Source organism: Pteropus vampyrus, unplaced genomic scaffold (genome assembly GCF_000151845.1).
Source record: "Pteropus vampyrus isolate Shadow unplaced genomic scaffold, Pvam_2.0 Scaffold374, whole genome shotgun sequence".
Taxonomy (NCBI): domain Eukaryota; kingdom Metazoa; phylum Chordata; class Mammalia; order Chiroptera; family Pteropodidae; genus Pteropus; species Pteropus vampyrus.
This window is the reverse complement of record NW_011889155.1, coordinates 903,308-926,029: the sequence shown is the minus strand read 5'-3', so window position 1 is coordinate 926,029 and position 22,722 is coordinate 903,308. Positions and strand designations below refer to the sequence as shown.

At 45.0% G+C, this 22,722-nt stretch overlaps 1 protein-coding gene across 1 annotated transcript in view; it reads left to right on the top strand.

The window, feature by feature from the left end:
* Positions 1-22,722, top strand: part of UBR4 (ubiquitin protein ligase E3 component n-recognin 4) — a 128,464-nt gene that overhangs the window by 80,111 nt on the left and 25,631 nt on the right. Inside the window, exons 69-89 of the mRNA XM_011379756.2 lie at positions 522-690; positions 1,175-1,319; positions 1,891-1,976; positions 5,558-5,645; positions 5,896-6,089; positions 7,633-7,872; positions 8,331-8,469; positions 9,203-9,328; positions 9,445-9,573; positions 10,373-10,716; positions 12,316-12,406; positions 12,755-12,839; positions 13,011-13,138; positions 15,988-16,117; positions 16,233-16,390; positions 17,122-17,231; positions 17,930-18,071; positions 18,455-18,536; positions 18,867-19,040; positions 20,930-21,051; positions 22,056-22,253. Coding sequence (XP_011378058.1) covers positions 522-690; positions 1,175-1,319; positions 1,891-1,976; positions 5,558-5,645; positions 5,896-6,089; positions 7,633-7,872; positions 8,331-8,469; positions 9,203-9,328; positions 9,445-9,573; positions 10,373-10,716; positions 12,316-12,406; positions 12,755-12,839; positions 13,011-13,138; positions 15,988-16,117; positions 16,233-16,390; positions 17,122-17,231; positions 17,930-18,071; positions 18,455-18,536; positions 18,867-19,040; positions 20,930-21,051; positions 22,056-22,253 — 3,080 coding nt within the window. The remainder of the gene's footprint in view (positions 1-521; positions 691-1,174; positions 1,320-1,890; positions 1,977-5,557; positions 5,646-5,895; positions 6,090-7,632; positions 7,873-8,330; positions 8,470-9,202; positions 9,329-9,444; positions 9,574-10,372; positions 10,717-12,315; positions 12,407-12,754; positions 12,840-13,010; positions 13,139-15,987; positions 16,118-16,232; positions 16,391-17,121; positions 17,232-17,929; positions 18,072-18,454; positions 18,537-18,866; positions 19,041-20,929; positions 21,052-22,055; positions 22,254-22,722) is intronic.

The following is a 22,722-nucleotide window of genomic DNA, read 5'->3' as shown; positions in this document are numbered from 1 at the left end:
ACCAGGCTGGTGTGTCATAGCCTCTCTTGGAGCACAGGTTTATTCTTTTCTGAAGCGGTTGTTATTCTTATTTACAGGGGACCTAAAATCCAAGTGCCCTCTAGTTTCTACTTTTGGTCCCATTTTCAGTTACAACGAAAGTGACACGTTAAACAGTGTGATTTTCCATACCAAGTGTTAGTGATAAGAAAGGTCAAAGTGCGCTGAACATTTTGGTAGGCCATTTGGTAGGAAATTCCTTGTCCAGTGTAACTATGTTTGTTCAGTGACAGCCTTATGTAGGCACCTTATCCTGTGCTTTTTTGGTGGCATCATTATACGTCTCATTTGGGGCTGACTTTTTTTTGTCCCCCAGTAAATAACTGAAAGTTGTTTTCACATTATAACGATTTAGTTCAAACTTTTAGGCATGGACAGCCTCCCCTCCCTGCCCATCTGGTAGCGCTGGTGGCATGACCCTAGGTCATTTCTTCCTGTGTTTCTTCCTACTCGTTAGCCTCAGTCTTGCCCTGATCTTGCAGGTGAGAGCTCAGGCAGCCAGGAGGACCAGCTGTGCACAGCTCTGGTGAACCAGCTCAACAAATTTGCAGATAAGGAGACCTTGGTTCAGTTTCTGCGTTGCTTCCTGTTAGAGTCCAATTCTTCCTCGGTGCGCTGGCAGGCCCACTGCCTGACGTTGCATATATACAGGTAGGGTCCAGGGCACTCTGCGCGGGTCTGGGATCAGAGTGGACGATGTAGTTCTGTCTTGGTTTTATGTTACATGCTCATGGTCAGTGTCAGTATTTACACAATCCTGAGTATCTTCTTGACTGTTACAGATTTCTTCATCAAGTTATCTGCATTTTAGCTGTTAAACTAAGGAAGAGATAATCTGTTTTCCACTAAGAAGGCTATGTTTAGAATTTTATAAAATGACCAGTCTTGATTCTTCAGGCTAACAAAGCTTGGTTTTTGTCCTTGAGTAATGTTAGATGATGGCAATAGACCATCTCAAAGACAGGAAAGGACTGTGCTACATCTGTTAGGATCGATTGTCTGAGAGCAGTCATTCCAACTTAACGTATAGCTATAGGGAAACAAACATATCTACAAAAACAGTACCTGGGCCTTGTTGTTAAAGAACCTCAGGGTTTTCTGCTGCTTGGTAATACGAACTTTCATTTATCTCCAGAAACTCTAGCAAATCTCAACAGGAGCTCCTTCTGGATCTGATGTGGTCCATATGGCCAGAACTGCCAGCCTATGGCCGTAAGGCTGCCCAGTTTGTGGACCTGCTAGGATATTTCTCCTTGAAAACCCCACAGACGGAGAAGAAGGTAACAATTGGCTTAACGGTCAGAGAGGCTAACTTGCCATGTTTAACTATTTTTCTCTTAAGAACATTGTGACCCACCCTCATAGTGGGTGCATGTACGAAACCTTTTTTAAATAAATTTTAAGCACTCCCAACATGCATACTACATAGATAATATACACCAGGCAGTAAGTACAACCTGAAATTGGCTTGGCCTTTAGAAATAGATCAAGCGGGGAAGAACATGCAACTCATTAAGTTGCTTGGGAAAGTGCTCCTCTGATTTTCTGGCAGCCCTGATTATATCCCCTGAGGTGTTTCTGCAGTTAGATAACCATTTCATGGTTTCTCCATAAAAATAAAATTGATCTTCTTCCATAAGGTCTAAAAAGATAGACTGTCACTAAAATCTTGGAAACGTCTAAAAAAGATAGAATACTTTAATGATTAGGAATTAGGCCCAGCTTTGTGTGATTCTGGATGGGGACTGAGAAGTCAGGTACTTTTAGGGTAGTATCAGCAGAAAAATAGAAGCCTTTTCCAGTAAGGCTTCTCCTTGGGCTTTAATTGTCCTTTATTGACTTCTTTTTCAGTTGAAGGAATATTCACAGAAGGCTGTGGAAATTCTGCGGACTCAAAACCATATTCTTACCAACCATCCCAACTCCAACATTTACAAGTAAGCTTTGTTCTGCTTTCTTCCTGTTTTCAACTCAGTCTGCAGTTCGAATTGCTATTTCAGTGTTGATTGGCTCTTAGGTATGAAACGATACATCGTTGTCTGGCTGGTCTTTGCACATAGAAATTGCTTAAAATATAATTGCTGAATTAGGGTTTGACAAGCCCTAATTTAAGAAGGTCTCTAGTTCAGGGGTCTAGATCTAAATCAAATAAGACAAGTTTACAGAAAATGGCCTCATTATTTAAAGAGAGCATTTGTTAAACCTATAATTTATTATTTCCCTGGTTTAATAGTGACTGTTCCCCCCCGCCCCCCGCAAACTTTATTGAGGTAAAATTTACATACCACAAAATTCACCTATTTTAAGTATGCAGTTTAATGATTTTTAGTAAATTTAATTGTGACTCTGAGTCAAAGAGTCTAGAGAATCATCTTATTCAGAGAAGCTGGGGCTGGGAGCCAGGCTCTGTGTAGCTGTTAGGAAACTTGTCAGAAATTTCCATAGTGGGTGTAAATTCTTGGCAGCATTCAGCAGAGAGAACTCGGCGGGGGAGCTGGTGGGAGGAGGGTGGTCCCCTGCACGTGGTGAAGTCGTGCTGTCCTGGCGGGCAAGTCCAGCTGAGCCGTGGTCTCCTCTGCCTGCAGCTGTCCTGTACTTCCTCCTCCAAGTCAGTTTCCTGGTGGACGAGGGCGTGTCTCCGGTGCTCCTGCAGCTGCTGTCCTGTGCTCTGTGTGGCAGCAAAGTGCTCGCTGCTCTGGCGGCCTCGGCAGGGTCCTCTAGTGCTTCTTCCTCAGCCCCGGTGGCTGCCAGCTCTGGACAAGCCACGACACAGTCGAAGTCATCCACTAAGAAGAGCAAGAAAGAAGAAAAGGAAAAGGAGAAGGAGGGTAAGAGGCACCCTGTGGTCTTGGTGACCAGGCTGGTGTGTCATAGCCTCTCTTGGAGCACAGGTTTATTCTTTTCTGAAGCGGTTGTTATTCTTATTTACAGGGGACCTAAAATCCAAGTGCCCTCTAGTTTCTACTTTTGGTCCCATTTTCAGTTACAACGAAAGTGACACGTTAAACAGTGTGATTTTCCATACCAAGTGTTAGTGATAAGAAAGGTCAAAGTGCGCTGAACATTTTGGTAGGCCATTTGGTAGGAAATTCCTTGTCCAGTGTAACTATGTTTGTTCAGTGACAGCCTTATGTAGGCACCTTATCCTGTGCTTTTTTGGTGGCATCATTATACGTCTCATTTGGGGCTGACTTTTTTTTGTCCCCCAGTAAATAACTGAAAGTTGTTTTCACATTATAACGATTTAGTTCAAACTTTTAGGCATGGACAGCCTCCCCTCCCTGCCCATCTGGTAGCGCTGGTGGCATGACCCTAGGTCATTTCTTCCTGTGTTTCTTCCTACTCGTTAGCCTCAGTCTTCCCCTGATCTTGCAGGTGAGAGCTCAGGCAGCCAGGAGGACCAGCTGTGCACAGCTCTGGTGAACCAGCTCAACAAATTTGCAGATAAGGAGACCTTGGTTCAGTTTCTGCGTTGCTTCCTGTTAGAGTCCAATTCTTCCTCGGTGCGCTGGCAGGCCCACTGCCTGACGTTGCATATATACAGGTAGGGTCCAGGGCACTCTGCGCGGGTCTGGGATCAGAGTGGACGATGTAGTTCTGTCTTGGTTTTATGTTACATGCTCATGGTCAGTGTCAGTATTTACACAATCCTGAGTATCTTCTTGACTGTTACAGATTTCTTCATCAAGTTATCTGCATTTTAGCTGTTAAACTAAGGAAGAGATAATCTGTTTTCCACTAAGAAGGCTATGTTTAGAATTTTATAAAATGACCAGTCTTGATTCTTCAGGCTAACAAAGCTTGGTTTTTGTCCTTGAGTAATGTTAGATGATGGCAATAGACCATCTCAAAGACAGGAAAGGACTGTGCTACATCTGTTAGGATCGATTGTCTGAGAGCAGTCATTCCAACTTAACGTATAGCTATAGGGAAACAAACATATCTACAAAAACAGTACCTGGGCCTTGTTGTTAAAGAACCTCAGGGTTTTCTGCTGCTTGGTAATACGAACTTTCATTTATCTCCAGAAACTCTAGCAAATCTCAACAGGAGCTCCTTCTGGATCTGATGTGGTCCATATGGCCAGAACTGCCAGCCTATGGCCGTAAGGCTGCCCAGTTTGTGGACCTGCTAGGATATTTCTCCTTGAAAACCCCACAGACGGAGAAGAAGGTAACAATTGGCTTAACGGTCAGAGAGGCTAACTTGCCATGTTTAACTATTTTTCTCTTAAGAACATTGTGACCCACCCTCATAGTGGGTGCATGTACGAAACCTTTTTTAAATAAATTTTAAGCACTCCCAACATGCATACTACATAGATAATATACACCAGGCAGTAAGTACAACCTGAAATTGGCTTGGCCTTTAGAAATAGATCAAGCGGGGAAGAACATGCAACTCATTAAGTTGCTTGGGAAAGTGCTCCTCTGATTTTCTGGCAGCCCTGATTATATCCCCTGAGGTGTTTCTGCAGTTAGATAACCATTTCATGGTTTCTCCATAAAAATAAAATTGATCTTCTTCCATAAGGTCTAAAAAGATAGACTGTCACTAAAATCTTGGAAACGTCTAAAAAAGATAGAATACTTTAATGATTAGGAATTAGGCCCAGCTTTGTGTGATTCTGGATGGGGACTGAGAAGTCAGGTACTTTTAGGGTAGTATCAGCAGAAAAATAGAAGCCTTTTCCAGTAAGGCTTCTCCTTGGGCTTTAATTGTCCTTTATTGACTTCTTTTTCAGTTGAAGGAATATTCACAGAAGGCTGTGGAAATTCTGCGGACTCAAAACCATATTCTTACCAACCATCCCAACTCCAACATTTACAAGTAAGCTTTGTTCTGCTTTCTTCCTGTTTTCAACTCAGTCTGCAGTTCGAATTGCTATTTCAGTGTTGATTGGCTCTTAGGTATGAAACGATACATCGTTGTCTGGCTGGTCTTTGCACATAGAAATTGCTTAAAATATAATTGCTGAATTAGGGTTTGACAAGCTCTAATTTAAGAAGGTCTCTAGTTCAGGGGTCTAGATCTAAATCAAATAAGACAAGTTTACAGAAAATGGCCTCATTATTTAAAGAGAGCATTTGTTAAACCAATAATTTATTATTTCCCTGGTTTAATAGTGACTTTTCCCCCCCGCCCCCCGCAAACTTTATTGAGGTAAAATTTACATACCACAAAATTCACCTATTTTAAGTATGCAGTTTAATGATTTTTAGTAAATTTAATTGTGACTCTGAGTCAAATTTTAATATAACTTTTTAGGACCCCCTCCCCGCCCACCACTGCCGACCCCAAGGCAGATCAGAAAGAGGGAACATTCAAGATCGATTATTAGCAATTCTGTTCCTGTGACGTCTAGACTGTGCTGGGATTTCTCACATTTCCTTGTGTTTTGTTAGAGTGGGCCTTGCTGTGGGGAAAAGCCATGGCTTTTTCATGGCTTCTTTATGAATGAAGCTCAGTGCTTTCTAAAATGAAAATTTCCTTATGCTGAGACTGGTTTCTTCCTTAGCACCTTGTCTGGCTTAGTGGAGTTTGATGGCTATTACCTGGAGAGTGATCCTTGCCTGGTGTGTAATAATCCAGAAGTGCCGTTTTGTGTAAGTGACATCTTTAACATGGACAATCCTGAGGCTGACAGGGCCAGTGGGTGACTTATTTCCAGAGATTGTTTGTTACCGCATAGGTGTTTCCGTCCTAATGGTTGGTCACCAGTGGTATGAATCCTTACTTTAAATAGAAATTTCATCCATGGATGAAGAGTGGGTTATATTGATGAAATTTGAAGAAGAGAGGATGAATCATTAGCCTTGATCTAATACAGGGTTTTGTGTATACTCTTGTATTTAGTATATCAAGCTGTCTTCCATTAAAGTGGACACGCGGTACACCACCACCCAGCAGGTTGTGAAGCTCATTGGCAGCCACACCATCAGCAAAGTGACAGTGAAAATTGGAGATCTGAAGCGGACCAAGATGGTGCGAACTATCAATCTCTATTACAACAACCGAACTGTGCAGGCCATCGTGGAGTTGAAAAACAAGTACGGGCCCTTCAGACCCGGGGAGGGGCAGCAGGCTCGTAAGGCTTTGATTACTGGAATCGGGTAAAGCCTCATATCCCTAGGGACCTAGTATGTCCTCTTATCCTCCTCAGTCATGACTGGAGGACAAAAGCGAAACAGTAGTTTCTAAGGCTGTTGACAAAGGTTATTTAAAAATTATGTCCAGTAGATCCTTTGGGAAACTCTTCAACAACCTGCCGAGGGAGGAGGAGAAGCTGAGTGAGCGGAACTCCAGGCCTCATACCCTGTTAACTAGAGCAGTTCTGTTTTTATACAAAACCTTCTATGTTGAGAAATAGCTGTCATTTCCTGGATTAAGAAACTGTTCTTTTGCTCACAGAGCAGGCAGTATTTCTCCAGAATTTTTCTAATACATGGCCCTTCTGTTTCGACTGGTGCCTTCTCTCTGTACCTGCCGCTGTCGGAGCTTCCTTGCTCATCGATCCCAGGGCATGTCCTATATGGGCCAAAGAAGGTTCTAGCATGGACAGCTCTCTTGCTGGAAGTCTCAAGCAGTGTTGTTGGGCAGAGAACAGGGGTGGATGCTGCTTGAATGTTAAGACTTACAGTGCTGTTCTGCGCACAGAGCAGAAATATTGGTATTATTCCAGGAGGCAGAATACAGCTGGAGTGTAGCACATCAACAGATGGGCACTGGGAGCTCTGCCTAAAGGAAGCTTTCTCTTCTTCCTTTGAAAAGCAGAGTTAACATTGGTGACTGGCAAGTAGAAGCTGCTCAATGAGATAAAACCATTCACTCTTGGAAGAGAGGTTTTGATTTTCTTTGTGTAGAGTCAGGGCAGCTGCTGGTAAAGCACTTAGACTCTGGAATAAGACTAGATTCACATCTCATTCTACTACCAGTCTCTCTGACCGTGGAGGAGTTATGTAGCCTCAGTTTCCTTAATGTTAAAACGAAGATAAGTTCCCTTCAGGGTATTATTTATAGGATTAAATGAGTTAGTATACATAAAGTCTGAGAACAGAGCTTACTGGATGTGTAGTAAGTGTGCAGTAAATATTAGCTCTAATTACATTAGTATAATCCAAAATTATTACATGGCATTTCTCTTTCTGAGTCTCCTTGGCACCTGGTCCAGATCCTGGTATGTCCCTCTGCCTCTCTAAAGCAACCTGAGCTTTATCCTTCCAAGATAGTCATCATGGTGCAAACTTATGGCAGTCATCATCATGGTACCTCAGTGTGGTGTGCTTTTGGAGTAATATCTTCCCTTGATAAGCACGTCTGTCATTTTTGTGGACTGTCAAAAACTATCATATGTAACATCTTAAAGCACTTATATATTCTGTTCTTTTTTACAGAGAAAGGATAGTAGAAAAATATTCTAAAAATTAGGTTGCTATTATTTGCCAGATTTCCTTAGAGTAACCACTTCATTGCCTTAGAAGAATATATAGGGACATTCTTTCTCTTCATCTCATCAGACCATCATTAGTCACTCGTGGTGAAATGAGATGCTCTCAGGCCCTCTGCTCCTCTATCTGACACTGTCTCTCCTAGGCCTGCTCGCTGGCACAAAGCCAAGAAGGTTCAGCTGACCCCTGGACAGACAGAGGTGAAGATTGACTTGCCCCTGCCCATCGTGGCCTCCAACCTGATGATTGAGTTTGCAGACTTCTATGAAAACTACCAGGCTTCCACAGAGACCCTGCAGTGCCCACGCTGCAGTGCCTCAGTTCCTGCCAACCCAGGCGTCTGCGGCAACTGTGGAGAGAACGTCTACCAGTGTCACAAATGCAGGTAAGTGAGTGGGTGTGGCCCAGGCCAGGGCCATGTACATTCCTTATATTTTTCCATGGGAGTCAGTCTGGGCAATTTCAGTGTCTGGTGCCTTTGCAATAATTAGAGAATTATGGGTATGTAGAGTGTGGAGTCCAAGGATAGAGAGAGAAGAAGAAGGCGGGGGTGGGGGGTGGGGAGAGAGAGAGAAAGAGTGAGTGTGTGCGTGTGCGTGTGCGTGTGCGTGTGCGTGTGCGTGCATGTGCCCATCCTGTGGATGGGAAGTTCCTAAGTTTAGTTCTGGGTCTTCCTTGTTATCTGGTTGCTTAAGTCATCCTCACCTATTTGTTACTGTCCCCCCAGTAGTCCCTTCAGTAGTTTCCAGAGTATAGCTGTGGCACAGTCTATCTCCTCACAGGGTCACCCCCACTTCACCAAGCCTCTGCTACCCCTGTGACCCAAACACTTTGGTTCTTCAGATCCATCAATTATGATGAAAAAGATCCCTTCCTCTGCAACGCCTGCGGCTTCTGTAAATACGCTCGCTTCGACTTCATGCTCTACGCCAAGCCTTGCTGTGCGGTGGATCCCATTGAGAATGAAGAAGACCGGAAGAAGGTGAGGCCAGGTCGTTCTAGACTAAGGGAGCTTTGGGCACAGCTGGTGGAGGGCGGTGTGCTTTTCCTTCTAGCCCACGTCTTCCTCAACTTGGCACTGTTTTCAGGGCCCGGCTTTTGAGTGGAAGCAAATGATGGAGTAAGGTGTATTGGAACACATGGTTTGTGTAGGATTTGAAGAGTTGGTAATGAACTAGAATATCTTTAAGGAGCAAGTAACTTTAGATATGGAAAGGCAGAAAGAAGATGGATGACGTGCCCTGCATTTTTTTCCACAGACCGCTTCCTACCGCAGCTGTTGGTCTTCCCTCAGTATTAGCTTGTCCAAGGGCTACTTCTCAGCCAGCATGACGTGGTAGCGCTGGGTGTTAGAGAAGCAAAAAGGCACGAACTCTTGGGATAGCTACTAGAAGCAGCATGGCGAAGCAAAAGACCTTTTAGCTTTGGAGTCAGAAGGGACAGAGTTCCAGTTCCGGCTGTGCATTTTAATACCGTGTGACCTGGCATAGATTACTGAGTATAGCTGTGGCACTGCATTTTTAGATGTATGTTGTACTATATCGGTGCATCATGTATCATACTTGTTCCCCTGGATTATTGTGAAGGACGGGAGTAGCGTGTGAGGCGCAGTACCTAACCTGTGGGGAATGTTGCAGTAATGGTTAGCATTTCCTTTACTCGGGGAAAAGTATCATGCTGAAACACCCTGCACGTCCCTGTCTTTTCCTGTCTAGGCTGTTTCCAACATCAATACACTTCTGGACAAAGCTGATCGAGTGTACCATCAGCTTATGGGACATCGGCCACAGCTGGAGAACCTGCTCTGCAAAGTGAATGAGGCCGCTCCCGAGAAGCCACAGGTAATCTCAAACTAGAATGGGCATTTGGAGGGGGTTCTGGATCATACTCAGAAGATTGCCCTCTAGGTGAGAGTGCCTCACGGTGGAAGGCTGACAGCTTCCGTCTTGGGTTGCAGGATGACTCGGGCACGGCTGGGGGCATCAGTTCCACCTCAGCCAGTGTGAATCGCTACATCCTGCAGCTGGCTCAGGAGTACTGTGGAGACTGCAAGAACTCTTTCGATGAACTCTCGAAAATCATCCAGGTAGGGGAGTGGGAGCGGCTTTAGAGCGTGTTTTGTCCGGTGTTATCGATACTGTTTTCAAACCAGTGTCGTTGCCCTCATGCACAGTTCAGCCCCCGGGGTTGCCTTTCCCAGTCCAGCTGAAAAGGCAGATTCCGAGTGGCTGCCCCGCACAGCTTCTCCCCCACCGTGGTGTTTGGTGCTTGACAGAGAGCCGCATTCATTCCAGGCCGAGAGTAATGGAGATTATTATAAATCCGATTTTCTTGACCATTCACAACCCATCTTTCAGTAGAGGAGTTTCTGGTTTTAAAAATCACTGCCAATATTCTGTTCTTTCTCTTTCTGATATGTACCATATTGGCAGGCTAGATGGGTAGGGCCTCCAACCCCTTCAGCCAGAGTGGGCTATACGGCAGATAGAATGTTACAGACTTGATCTCTATGGATTGGGAAGCTGGCTGTAGACAGAGAAGGAGAGCAGCCAAGCTCCTTGCCCCCCACATCGCTGGTGTGCTGCCTTTGCTTCATGCATCTATGCTTCTGACCTTTGTTCTTTAAGATAGGAGTTAAGGGCATGGGAGTTAAGGGCTTGTGCCTGCGGTCAGAGGCTGAGTTCTGGCTCTGCTACTTACCTTGGTCAAGCCAACCCTTCTAAGCCTCAGTTTCCTCCTCTGTAAAATATGGATAAAGTTTGTAGGGTTATCAGGAGGGTTTAAATGAGATAATGCACGGGAAGTGTTTTTTCACACCAAAGTAAACTTCCTTTTTTCCTTATTTTAATTGATAATTTATTTCTTCTTTGTCCTTTTTTCCTTAGAAAGTCTTTGCTTCACGCAAAGAGTTGTTGGAATATGACCTGCAGCAGAGGGAAGCAGCCACTAAATCATCCCGGACTGCCGTGCAGCCCACCTTCACTGCCAGCCAGTACCGCGCCTTATCCGTCCTGGGCTGTGGCCACACGTCCTCCACCAAGTGCTATGGCTGTGCCTCGGCTGTCACAGAACACTGTATTACACTGCTCCGGGCCCTGGCCTCCAATCCAGCCCTGAGGCACATCCTCGTCTCTCAGGGCCTTATCCGGGAGCTCTTTGATTACAATCTTCGCCGAGGCTCTGCGGCCATGCGGGAGGAAGTCCGCCAGCTCATGTGCCTCCTGACTCGGTCAGAGCCTGCATCATTGCGGGGATGGTGATTCGTACTAACACTGGGGTTGGGGCAGCAGCGATGCTGGGAAGCACTAGAGGGTGCAAAGGATTATGCTTCTCACTGCCAAATGGGTTATTTAGCTTATCGTAGAAGAAAAAATAGGAAGCCATCTGGGGTATAGATGAGAGAACTTGGGGAGCATTTGAAACCCCTTGTAAATACTATATTTGCCTTGTGCTTTACCTTGTTGGTTTCAGTGAGGTTTCCTGAGGAAATGGTCTCTGAGTTCTGGTGAGGGAGGAGAAGGGAGGGACTGGGCACTTGGACTCGACTCACAACAGAAGACAGTGGAGCCTAGTGATTAAGAGCTTAGATTCTGGATCAGAAAGATCTAGGCTCAGTATCTGAAACTTTATTCTGCGTGCCTTGGACAAATTACTTAATTTCTTGAGCCCAAGTTTTCTTCATCTGAAAAATACTGATAATGGTAAATACCTTAAAGGCTTGTGGTGAGGATGGAATGAAGTACCTCATGTGAGTAATACTCTTATTTGTTGAGTACTTAGTTTGTGCTGATACAGTACCCAGAACTGGATGTGGATTATTTACTGAATATGTGGCACCAGTTCTGGAACATGTTGGGTGGTTGATAAATATTACTTTCTGTATTATTTATTCACTCATTTAACAAATATTTATTGAGCATCTGCTGAGTGCCAGACACTGTTCTAGGCTCTGAGGGTATAGTGGTAAATGAAATGAAGTCCTGCCCTCATGTAGGGGAGGACTGCCGTAGACAGGTACTTACACAATACAATCTCAGGAAATTGGATTGTGATGAGAAATAAAGCTGGGATGGTGACCCCGATAGTGGGAGGGATTGGTGTGTAGGGTAAAGTGGTCCAGGAAGACCTCGGAGGGTGTGATACTTGAACAAAGAGCTGTATGAAGTAAGGGCAAGGTGTGAGGATGCCTGAGGTGTGTGTCGCACACATAAGGAATGGCAAGTGGACGGCTGTGAGGCAGAGGTGTGCCGTGAATGGTGGGGGAGCCACAAGGAGGCCCGTGGTGCTGGAGTGAAGGCCGCCACGGGGGAAACAAAAGGGAGTGAATTAGTGAGAGGTTTTTCGGGGCCAGATCCTGTAGGGTCTTATAGGCCATTGTACGGAACTGGGATTTTATTCAAAACATGTTGGGAAGGAAGAAAGCGATCTGGTTCAATTTATATCTTTTGTTATTATTAATCTAGCATTACAAAGGGGCATGGGTGGGAATGTGGATGCCTGTGGAAAACGAAGTGGAGGCAGTTGGAGAAGATGAGGAAAGAGTTGTGGCCAAGACTGGGTGTGAGCATCTGGATCTGCGGACTCTGCAGCCTGGGATGGGGTCTCGGGAGAGTCTCCCCAGTGTCGATGCTGCTCTTCCCTCAGTCAGTGTCTCCTCCCAGGAAAGGGCTGTAACATGCGCTTTTCATGACATACAGGGTTTCGTGGGCTAACCTGGGAAGGCCAGGTATCTCTAGACACTGATTTTCTTCTCTCTGGGCTCCTTCAGCTGGGAAGGAGGGACACAACTCGTGCTGAGTAACAGGACTCTATTTCTTTGCTTCCCTAGAGACAATCCAGAAGCCACCCAGCAAATGAATGACCTGATTATTGGCAAAGTCTCCACAGCCCTGAAGGGCCACTGGGCCAATCCTGATCTGGTGAGCAGGACAGCTGTCCCCTCTGAGTCCCCCCTCACTTTCCTTCTTGGTTCCCTCGCTTCGTCCCTGCCAGTCCCAGCGTGATGACTGAACAGCATGTTTGCTTGCAGAGCCCCTGTCCCAGAACGATTTCCCTAGGTCAGACCAACTCCGGAGGGAAAAGAGAAATGGGTTGTCAGCTGTATGGAGTACAAAGGCCTCCAACTCTCCATTCTCTCTCTGATGGTGCCACCTATGACCAAAAACTTTAGTTCTGAGTCCCTGGGTCAGAGCTTGGACATAAGCCCAGTCCTGGGATTAACCCATCAGACCCTTCTCTACTCATGTCGCTTCCCGTTGGCCTCCTAGGCAAGTAGCCTTCAGTATGAAATGCTGCTGCTGACAGATTCTATCTCGAAGGAGGATAGCTGCTGGGAGCTCCGGTTACGCTGTGGTGAGTTTGGATAACATCTGGTTAGGAGCTTTTAAGAGAAAGGAAAGGAGGCCTTGAAGTGCAGTCCTAGCCACAAAGGGCCGAGGCGGGGTGACATTGCACTCGGACGGCCTCACTGGAGTGGGTGTGAGGTACCTCCCCACCATGACACTGCCTCCTTCCCAACCCTAGCTCTCAGCCTGTTCCTCATGGCCGTGAACATTAAGACCCCTGTGGTTGTCGAGAACATTACCCTCATGTGCCTGCGGATCTTGCAGAAGCTGATTAAACCACCTGCTCCAACCAGCAAGAAGAACAAGGTACTGGGCAAGGAGTCTCGGCAGTTAGGGCGGCAGCCCCATCACGCCGCAGCCAGCTCTGTGCCCTGCCCTAAAGTCCGTGACCCGGGGGAGGGGTCACCATTGCTTTCTGTGCCGCAGTTCAGAGATGGGTTGGGATTTTTGAGAAGGAAGATTTCTCAGAGGAAAGTCAAGAAAAATAAGTACAAGAGTACAAAAGAGTGGAACAAAGTGATTAACTGTGGAGGACTGCCTTTCTGGGCCGTCACGTCAGATGACCCGTGGCTCCCGGAGAGCATGGTGATGGCCGCCCTGTGCCTTTCTTTCCCCATGTAGTATTATGCGGTAGGAACGTCCTAGGCTCTGAAGTGAACTTCTTGACTTCAAATCCCAGCTCTTCCATTTATTAGCACTGTGACCCTGGGCAAGTTATTTAAGTTAGGCTCCTCAGTTTTTCCAAATCTGTGAAATAGGAATGTAGTCTCCACTTTGTAATGTTGTGGAGCATATGTGACTTAATGATGATCAAGTACTCAGAGTAGAGTCTGGCCCAAGTTGGTCCTTAATAAATGTTAGCTGTCGCTGTCTGCTGTCCTTCCTGCCTAGGATGTTTTCCCTCACTTGTCAGCGGCTTCTTAGAAGATTCACTTCTCTGCTAGGCTGGCTCCGAGCTCCCTGAATCCAGGGGCTGTTTTACTAACTCATTTTATGTCCAGTGTATGGCGTGATATCCAGTGTATAGTAACCACTCAAAACTATTGTTAAGTGAATGAGTAAAGAAAGCCAAGTTCTTAACCCGAAATAACTAGCCAGGCCACAAGTTGACTTGCTTTTACTAGCTTGTAGCATATGCGGGCTGGACGATTCTTTCTCTTGGCCATGTGTAAGGGCCTCCAACCCCTTTACGGTCCTTGGGCCATTTCAATTCCTACTCTATCCTGATGGAATCCCTCAATGGGAAACAAAGTCTTTATTGCAGGAATATGGCTTTCTGAGTGGTAAGAACTAGGGAGGAAGCTGATGCTGAACAGTGTACTGATTTCCCAGGTCTGGCTTGTCCACATCGTCCTCAGAGAAGACAGGACTGAGGTACCTTCCTACCCTTTCATGAAGGTTTATTTCTCCTCAGAGCTGGTTCCTGGTAGATAAAATTGGTCCTTGATTGAAAAGAGGAACCACATCTCCACGTAATAGTCATTTTTTCCAGTGTGAGGGAAAAAGAGATTTCCAGAGGGTTCTTACGCTCTAAGCCTTCAACAATGTCTCTCTTCACATTTTGCTTAGTCTTAGCCTAGAGAGAGCAGCACTGCTCAGATGTGGCTCACAGTCCCCTGGGCGGTCCCAAGACTTCAGGGAGTCTGCAGCCAGCATTATTTTCATAATTATCCTAAGACACGATTTGCCCTTTGCATTTTATTGACGTTTGTGTCAATGGTGCAGAGTCAACATTGGTAGTAAGACTGCTGGTGTCATAGCAAGAAGAGGCTTTACTTGTAGTCATGCTCTTCACTGCCATGCAGTTTCATTCAAGAGCTTCCTGATGGAGCAGTACAAATTAATTTCAGTAAGTCTCGACTCGAGTACTTTTTTCTATTCGGTGTGACAATATGGTAAGTGCATACACAGCACTTCTGCTGCACACCGAAGTACAGTGTTATCTTGAGGAAATGCACTGGCATGATTGTTTGAGATGCCAGTTGAACCAGCTGCTTTTTCATGGATCCGTATTTTTGCTTGAAAGGACGACCAACAGGCAGATTGTGGTTACTCAGAATTGTGTATTTGGCAGACATTTTCTTGACAAATGAATCAGGTGAGCCTGTTAAAGAGGAATTGATGTAACTCAGTATTTCCCAAATGGCCAGTGCATGTTACAGAATCATACGTGGGTAAAAGATAAATGTTAGTGGAATGTGAAAACTTTATTGGTGGTTTCAGATTCCACATTATAGCCAGTCTTTAAGAAGCTATAATTTGTTGAATTTTGGTGCAGTATCAGAAGAAAAAAATGACAATTTATTGGAAAAAGCTATTGAAATATTCTTCTTTTCAAACTATAATTTCCGTGAGGCTACATGTTTTTCATATACTTAACCAAAACAACATATCACAATAAAGCTTACTCTTAGCCTAGAGAGAGCTAATAATAATGCAGACTCAGAAGCAGATATGAGAACCCAGCTGTTTTATTAAGGCAGTCATTAAATTATTTTCAAAAATATAAAATTCTGCCACTCCTTTCTCTAGATCATTTTGGTTTTAGAAAATAAAAAAAATGTCATTTAGGTTGATAGGTAATAGATTTATTTGTATTTTAAAATGAATTAATAAATATTTTAAGAATTTCTCCATTTTGACTAGGGTAAATATAAGTAGATAGAACCACATATACAAAGTCTCCATTTTGACTAGGGTAAATATAAGTAGATAGAACCACATATACAAAGGCTCTTTAGAGTCCTCGATAACTTTTAATGAGTTTAACGGGATCCTGCTGGCTTAGAGTGTCCATGGCTCTTGGCTCTGCAGCTAGTTTTGGTTAGTAATGGCTCTTTAAATTCTGGTGACTGCTCAGTGACTCCTTGAAGATTTATGTTTGGGAAACTACAAATCAGTCTGGGGATAGGAATTAGTGTATGTGGCTCTAGGACAGTCCAGCTACATCTGTCTTCACAATCACGATGAGTGGCCTCAGTCTCAATGTGGAGATACTAAATTGGTTCAGAATGCTTAAACAGGAACACATATTTGGGCGTAAAAGATATGATTGTTGATTCTTCTGACCTTTTGGCCTTTGCATATGTTCCCTGGGGTGTCAGTGCCATTGTGGTGTTGCTGCGGCTCAGATGTGCGTCACTTTCCTCCTGCAGGATGTTCCCGTTGAGGCCCTCACCACAGTTAAGCCATACTGCAACGAGGTCCACGCCCAGGCTCAGCTGTGGCTCAAGAGAGACCCCAAAGCATCCTACGAAGCCTGGAAGAAGTGTCTTCCTATCAGAGGTGTGTCTGTCTCTGCGAGACTTGGGAAATCAATCTCTCCTGCCCCTGTTCTGAGAGCCCTAAATTATCCCCTCTTCCTTTTCCTTATTTCTCCCTGTTCCCTTTTGTCTGCCAGGGATTGATGGCAATGGGAAGTCCCCTAGCAAAGCAGAGCTCCGCCATCTCTATTTGACTGAGAAATACGTGTGGAGATGGAAACAGTTCCTGAGTCGTCGGGGCAAGAGAACCTCCCCCTTGGACCTCAAACTGGGCCATAACAACTGGCTGCGGCAAGTGAGTGACACCTCCTGGGCCCCTTGCCCCGCTGCCCTGGCTCTGGATGCTGAGCGCCTTCCCACATTTGCTCACTTTCTCTTCCTTCTCTTTGCTTTCTTGCTTCCTTTCAAATAGAGAGTAGGTAGAGGTTCTTGGTTGCAGCCACCAACATGGTGGACTGGCTAACGCAGGACTTTTCTCCGCCCTCTGGTCAAGCTCATTGTGCTCCCTGCTCTTCTCCCTGGTGGCTTAATGGGACTAAGCCGTAGTGCCCGCATGCCCCACTTCCCCTGTCTGTCGTGTCTTCTTTCTCTTCTTTCTAGCTAATCTTAAAGGATTAAAGTAATTATATTTTAGAGAATCCGTTTGTCCGTTGATATATAGAATAAGAAATATTTGGTTTACATTAAACGTAAGTATTTAGCATAGAGGTGACTCCAAAATAGAATTGTAGAAGTCTTTGCTAAGGAAAATACCTGCTTGTCTTTTTTCCTAGTTCAGTCATCTTAAGTATGTTCTCCAAATTACTTGATGTAGAAAATCCCCAGGAAGAAGAAGGCTCCTTAGCAGCCTCTTCCTCAGTCCGAGGCACTCAGGTCTTATGTTAGCAGGTGATTTTTGCTTTTAACCTTTTCCTGGAGAGGTGCCCAGAGGACTTCTCCTGGATGCGTGGCAGTTGACTTTGCCCTGCTGGGGGCCTGGCGAGACGGGCTGTCATCTGAGCCGGGCTTCTTTCCTGTGCCCTGTAGGTACTCTTTACTCCGGCGACACAGGCTGCACGGCAGGCAGCCTGTACCATTGTGGAAGCTCTGGCCACCATTCCCAGCCGCAAGCAGCAGGTCCTTGACCTCCTTACCAGGTACTGTTTGAGAGTGGGATGGGGAGAGTGGTCAGACTTCACCTAGAGCCTTTCCCACTTCCCCGGGAATCCATAGATCAAGGTTGTGGGAGGCACACCTGTGTTCTGCAGCCACCTCATTCCATGGAGGAGACCATAGAAACAAAAAAGTGTTAAAAAGCTTTTACTGGCAGTGATAGTAGTAATAATAGAGCAGCAGCAGCAGAAGCACCAGCAGCTAGTATCTGTTGAGATCTTATGAGCATATAAATGCTTTTGGCGTGCATTATCTCATTTAATCCTCACAGCAGCTTGGAGTTAAGGAACTTGTCCACCGGAAAGCGGCATTTGAATCCAGGCAGTCTAATTCCAAAGTCTACTTATTGGTCACTAAACTCTTATTGGCCAAACTTGTGTTCTAAATGATTCAGTCAAAGACACGGTCTTGCTGTCCAGATAACTGCTATTCATATTTTGCTACTTAGTCCATGTGGGTAGTTTATCGCATCACATCCCCTGCTGTGTGCTGAGTTCTTCCCAAGGATGGGGAGTTCTCAAGTGGAAGTTTGGTTTCTCAGGGGCCCTCCCCTCTTCCTCTAGAAGGAAAGGGGAGCGAAAGACAGCAGAAGACATGAAAGATGGAAGGAGCAGAGAAGAACTAGTGGCAGTATTAGAGCTGTTTGAGTCCTCTCACAGTGCCCTGTCTCTCTCGATGGCAGTTACCTGGATGAATTGAGCGTAGCTGGCGAGTGTGCCGCTGAGTACTTGGCCCTCTACCAGAAGCTCATCACTTCAGCTCACTGGAAAGTCTACCTGGCAGCTCGGGGCGTCCTGCCCTACGTGGGCAACCTCATCACCAAGGTATCCCGCCCTTAGCCCGGTGGGCCCTTTCCTTCCAGTGCTCTCTTTCTTGAATATAAACTTTGTAAAATTCTTTTGTGCTGAGAAGAAATATGTGTTGAAAATATTATTTTTATGACTTCATCGTATTCATCATAAGGATACAGCAATCAGATGGTGGCATTTAGGCTCTTCCCAATATTTAAGCAATTTCTTAACATCATTGCAATGGTCTTTGGCTTGTTGGAAAGGAGTTTTGCAAAGATTCAGTTTGAGGGATTAGAATAAAATGAAGGTGACTACAAAGTGGTTTTGGTTGGTGCTGTATCTCCTGGACCAGTGGTGGAGGTGACCTGAGTCGTTGGCAGTGTTGTACCACTAACTGTGCTTATTGTCCTGTTTAGGAAATAGCCCGCCTGCTGGCCCTGGAGGAGGCCACCCTCAGCACTGATCTGCAGCAGGGCTACGCCCTCAAGAGTCTCACAGGTAGAGAGGGCCACCAGGCCCCTCCTTCAGGGCACCGTGGGTGTAGCTGGGCGACTGACCCTTACTTAGTTCCTTGGGTGCTGACTGTCTTCCCTGTTCTGTTGACCCTGGTACATATGTAAGCTCTGCTTTTTCTCTTCATTGATGGGCTTACAGTTTTGAGCTCCTGTTTGCTATTGACTGGTTCAGTTCATTGAGCATCTGCTCTGTGCCAAGCACAAAGATAGCTTTTCCCTGCTTTTGAGTTGCTCATTGTCTTTTGAAGACATCACCTTTCTTGCTTATATTCTCATTCAGAGCTCTTGCGGTAATTTTTTCCTGTCCCTACAGGCCTTCTTTCCTCCTTCGTTGAGGTGGAATCCATCAAAAGGCACTTTAAAAGTCGCTTGGTGGGTACTGTGCTGAATGGGTACCTGTGCCTACGAAAGCTGGTGGTGCAGAGGACCAAGCTGATCGACGAAACCCAGGACATGCTGCTGGAGATGCTGGAGGACATGACCACAGGTAGCACTGCCCGCTGGCCTGGAGCCTGAGACCCCATGTCCCTTCTAGGTCTGCCAGGGTACATTAGTCTGATTTCCCTGAGTTCCCCAGAGCCGGAAGAGGGGCAGCCAACATCTCCCCGCATTCAGGAAAAAAAGGGGAGGAAACTTACCTTAAGAGAAGACTGGTTCTTGGAGATGTAGAGTTTTAGATCTGGACTCAGTCAATTTGGACTTTTTATATTGAGCTCAAAAAGCAGGAAGAAGTCAAGGGCTCTAAAATGGGTCTCCTTCAGTGGTTCTAGAAACTTCTTAGCCGTTATCTCTTCAGTTGCCTCTGCTCCATTCTCCCTTGTCCTTGTGGAACTCCACTTTCATACTGTCATCGGTATCTCTTCACCTCTCTTTCGTAGTGTTCATCTCATTGTGTCTTCATGCTGATTTCGGATCATTTCTTCTGTTCCATCATTCACTTCATTTATTTTTTCTGCACTGTGTGATACTTGTTTATTCTACCCACTGTGTTCTTACAGTTCTGTATAGATTTTATAGTCTCGTGATTTTTTATTGACATTTCCTATCTCTTTTATAATCTCTCCGTGTATCAAACATATTCCTGTGTCTGATATTTCTAAAATTTGAGATTTTATTGATCTGATTCTGCTGTTTGTTTTTTGAGCTCTTGCTTATAGTACCTTATATCTTTTGATATTTTGTGATTTTTGACTATGAGCTTCTGTTTTGGGGGTTTATCTGTGGAAATTCTTCAGGACCTGAAGAATTTTTCCAGAGAGGATTTGTAACTGCTTCTGCAAGGCATCTCAGGACACTGCTGCCCCAGCGCTGCCTTCAGTGAAGTTCTGAACGTAGGTTTCTCAGGCCTCCTAGGTAGTGTGAGCCACAACCCGCTGTGAGGGGCAGCTCGTCATGAGTGCTCAGAGATTTCCGTCCTCTGTACTCAATGCCACATTTAAGGGAAGACAATTTCTTTTCTGTTGCTTGGAGGAAAGGGAGAGTCATTTCTAGTTGACCCTTACACTAAGGGTGTATCTCTTTTGGGGTACCAGGGGTGTGTGTGTGTGTGTGTGTGTGTGTGTGTGTGTGTGTGTGTGTGTGTGTGTGTGTGTGTGTTTCTGCTAGACTCTCCACCTTGGTAGATTTGGGGCTTTGTATCCAGCTCTCAAATCCTGATAGGTTATAGAAACTGAAGCTCAAGGCAAAAGCAGCTTCAATGTTTTGTTAACCTTTCTGGGTTCTTGATTTCTCTTGATTTTTGGCTTTTGATTTTTCCTTGCTAGTATGGAAGTTCACTGTTATCTTTTTATTCAATATTTTAAATTATTTTTAAGTGGGGAGTAGGTCAGGGAACATTGTCTGCTTTATTGCCAGACATGGAGGTCTTTCTGGTGCCATATTTGTCATGCTCTGCTGGGCTGATTTGTGACCTTGTCAGTTGGACCCTTTTTAAGAGCATGTTTCTTCCTCCTTGTGTGACTTGAAGTTATCTCTTTGGTTTATAGAGGGTAATCTACCTAATTTTTCAAAATGGAATTTAAAACTATAACGTTCCTTTGATTTGACTGGAATGTAGTTAGGGTCATTATCTGACATTTTTGAGTACCTGTTGGTCAAGAGGATGTAAGGTTATCATTCCGAGAGGGAGCAGGACATGTATACAACTAACCACGATGCACTGTGTTGACTTGGGCATGAAGGCTTTCAAATGTGATCTGAGTATAAAAATCAATCTGGTTCATGTTTCAAATTGAAATATTGATTTGCCATTTAAAGCATGTAAAGACTTACCAGCAGAAAGAATCTGTCAGTGACGGTACTTCATTTAAAGTCTCATCTTGGTTTCTGTGTGTGAAGCGCTTTCCTAACTGACTTGGCCACTTTGATTTCTGGCAGGTACAGAATCGGAAACAAAGGCCTTCATGGCCGTGTGCATTGAGACAGCCAAGCGCTATAATCTGGATGACTACCGTACTCCTGTCTTCATCTTCGAGAGGCTCTGCAGCATCATTTATCCTGTAAGTAGTGGTATGTCCCATGGTGCTCAGGGCGTCAGCATGAGCCTTTTGCCGTGAAGCCTCTTGGTGATTCATTATAGTCATGGGCAGTCTTACCAGCTGTGGGCCGTTTAGTCAACTTCACTGACTAAACCAGAAGCAGCCTTATCATTTTCCTGTTCTTGGTGATGGGAAATCTAAAGGCTTTTTATAGTCTTATTTCCTAGATTCAAGGTCAAAATCAAATTTTTTTTTTTTAACTAGGTCTAACCTCCCATTGCCTAAATTCTATTGCTTATCAATCCAATAGGCTATGAAAGAAGCAATATTGAGCTAGAGTACAGAGAAATTTTCACTCCCCCTCCCCTATTTTGTGTATATATGCATGCACGTGTGTTTGTTTCCCTAACCTAACAAGGAGCTATACAGAAGCATAATGTAATCCAAAGACCCCCTTCTGTTAGCAAGGAAGGGTGGAAAGTACCAGTAGCCTCAGTTAATGATGAGAGGTCATTGGGGCTGCTCATGCCTGAATATTATGTAAAATAGATAAGACCCTTTTCTGGACTGGAGAGTTCATTAGTGACACAGTCACCTGGCGGTTAGTTGTGTACATGTCCTGCTCCCTCTCAGAATGATAACCTTGCATCCTCTTGGCTAGCAGCACCACACGAGATGAGCGGGAGGAGGGATGCCCCCTCTCCCCTCATTTTAGTAAATACAGCTTTCATATGTCACTTCTCATCTGCTTCTTTTGTTAGGTTTTCTCTCCTAATCCACCTTTGGGTTTCAGAGAAGATGCTTGATATTTAAGGCTATTTGAATTACATTTGGATTTTCGAATCACGTTCAAGCTTCCTTTCCTTTATATCTTTAAACGTGTAAGGGGCTGGGTGAGTCTGGTGTGCTTCCCTCAGTGTGTCCATGGAACAAGGTGGCGTGTATAAACCTGAAAGGCCTCTGCCAACCCCCTATACATATCTTTGTGCCATCCTTTCTCATGCATTCTTCTTTCTGTCCTTCAGGAGGAGAATGAAGTCACTGAGTTCTTTGTGACCCTGGAGAAGGACCCCCAACAGGAAGACTTCTTACAGGGCAGGATGCCTGGGAACCCATATAGCAGCAATGAGCCAGGCATTGGGCCACTTATGAGGGATATAAAGAACAAGATTTGCCAGGATTGTGACTTGGTGGCTCTCCTGGAGGATGACAGTGGGATGGAGGTAATAAGCATCTGCCATGGTTATGAACATGGGCTGGGATCAAATTTAAGTTTCTCCTCTTAGTAGATGATTAACCTTGGGCAGGTAGCTTTTTCCAGCTTCCTCATTTATAAATGGGGGCTGATGATTCCCACCTACCTGGCATAAAAGTTAATTACGTGTAAAGAACTCTGCCCCATGCCTGGCATGCAGTAAGCAAAGTGTTTAATGGCTGTTGCGTGTCATGGAATAGACTTTTATTGTTGCTCTGGGAGAGGCTTCCCAGTGATTCCAATTAATTAAGCTCCCTAAATACTTTAGCCTCTGTGCAGGTTTCTGCCCTGTATCTGATACCTTCTGGTAGACAACCTCTGGGGTTTGGTGTTACCATGTAATAGTACAAAAGCATGCTGGGTGAAATAGAGAAAACTGCTTTTTTTGGTGCTGAGCCTGAAATGAACTCAGGCCCGGAGAAAGTCCCAAGCAGGGG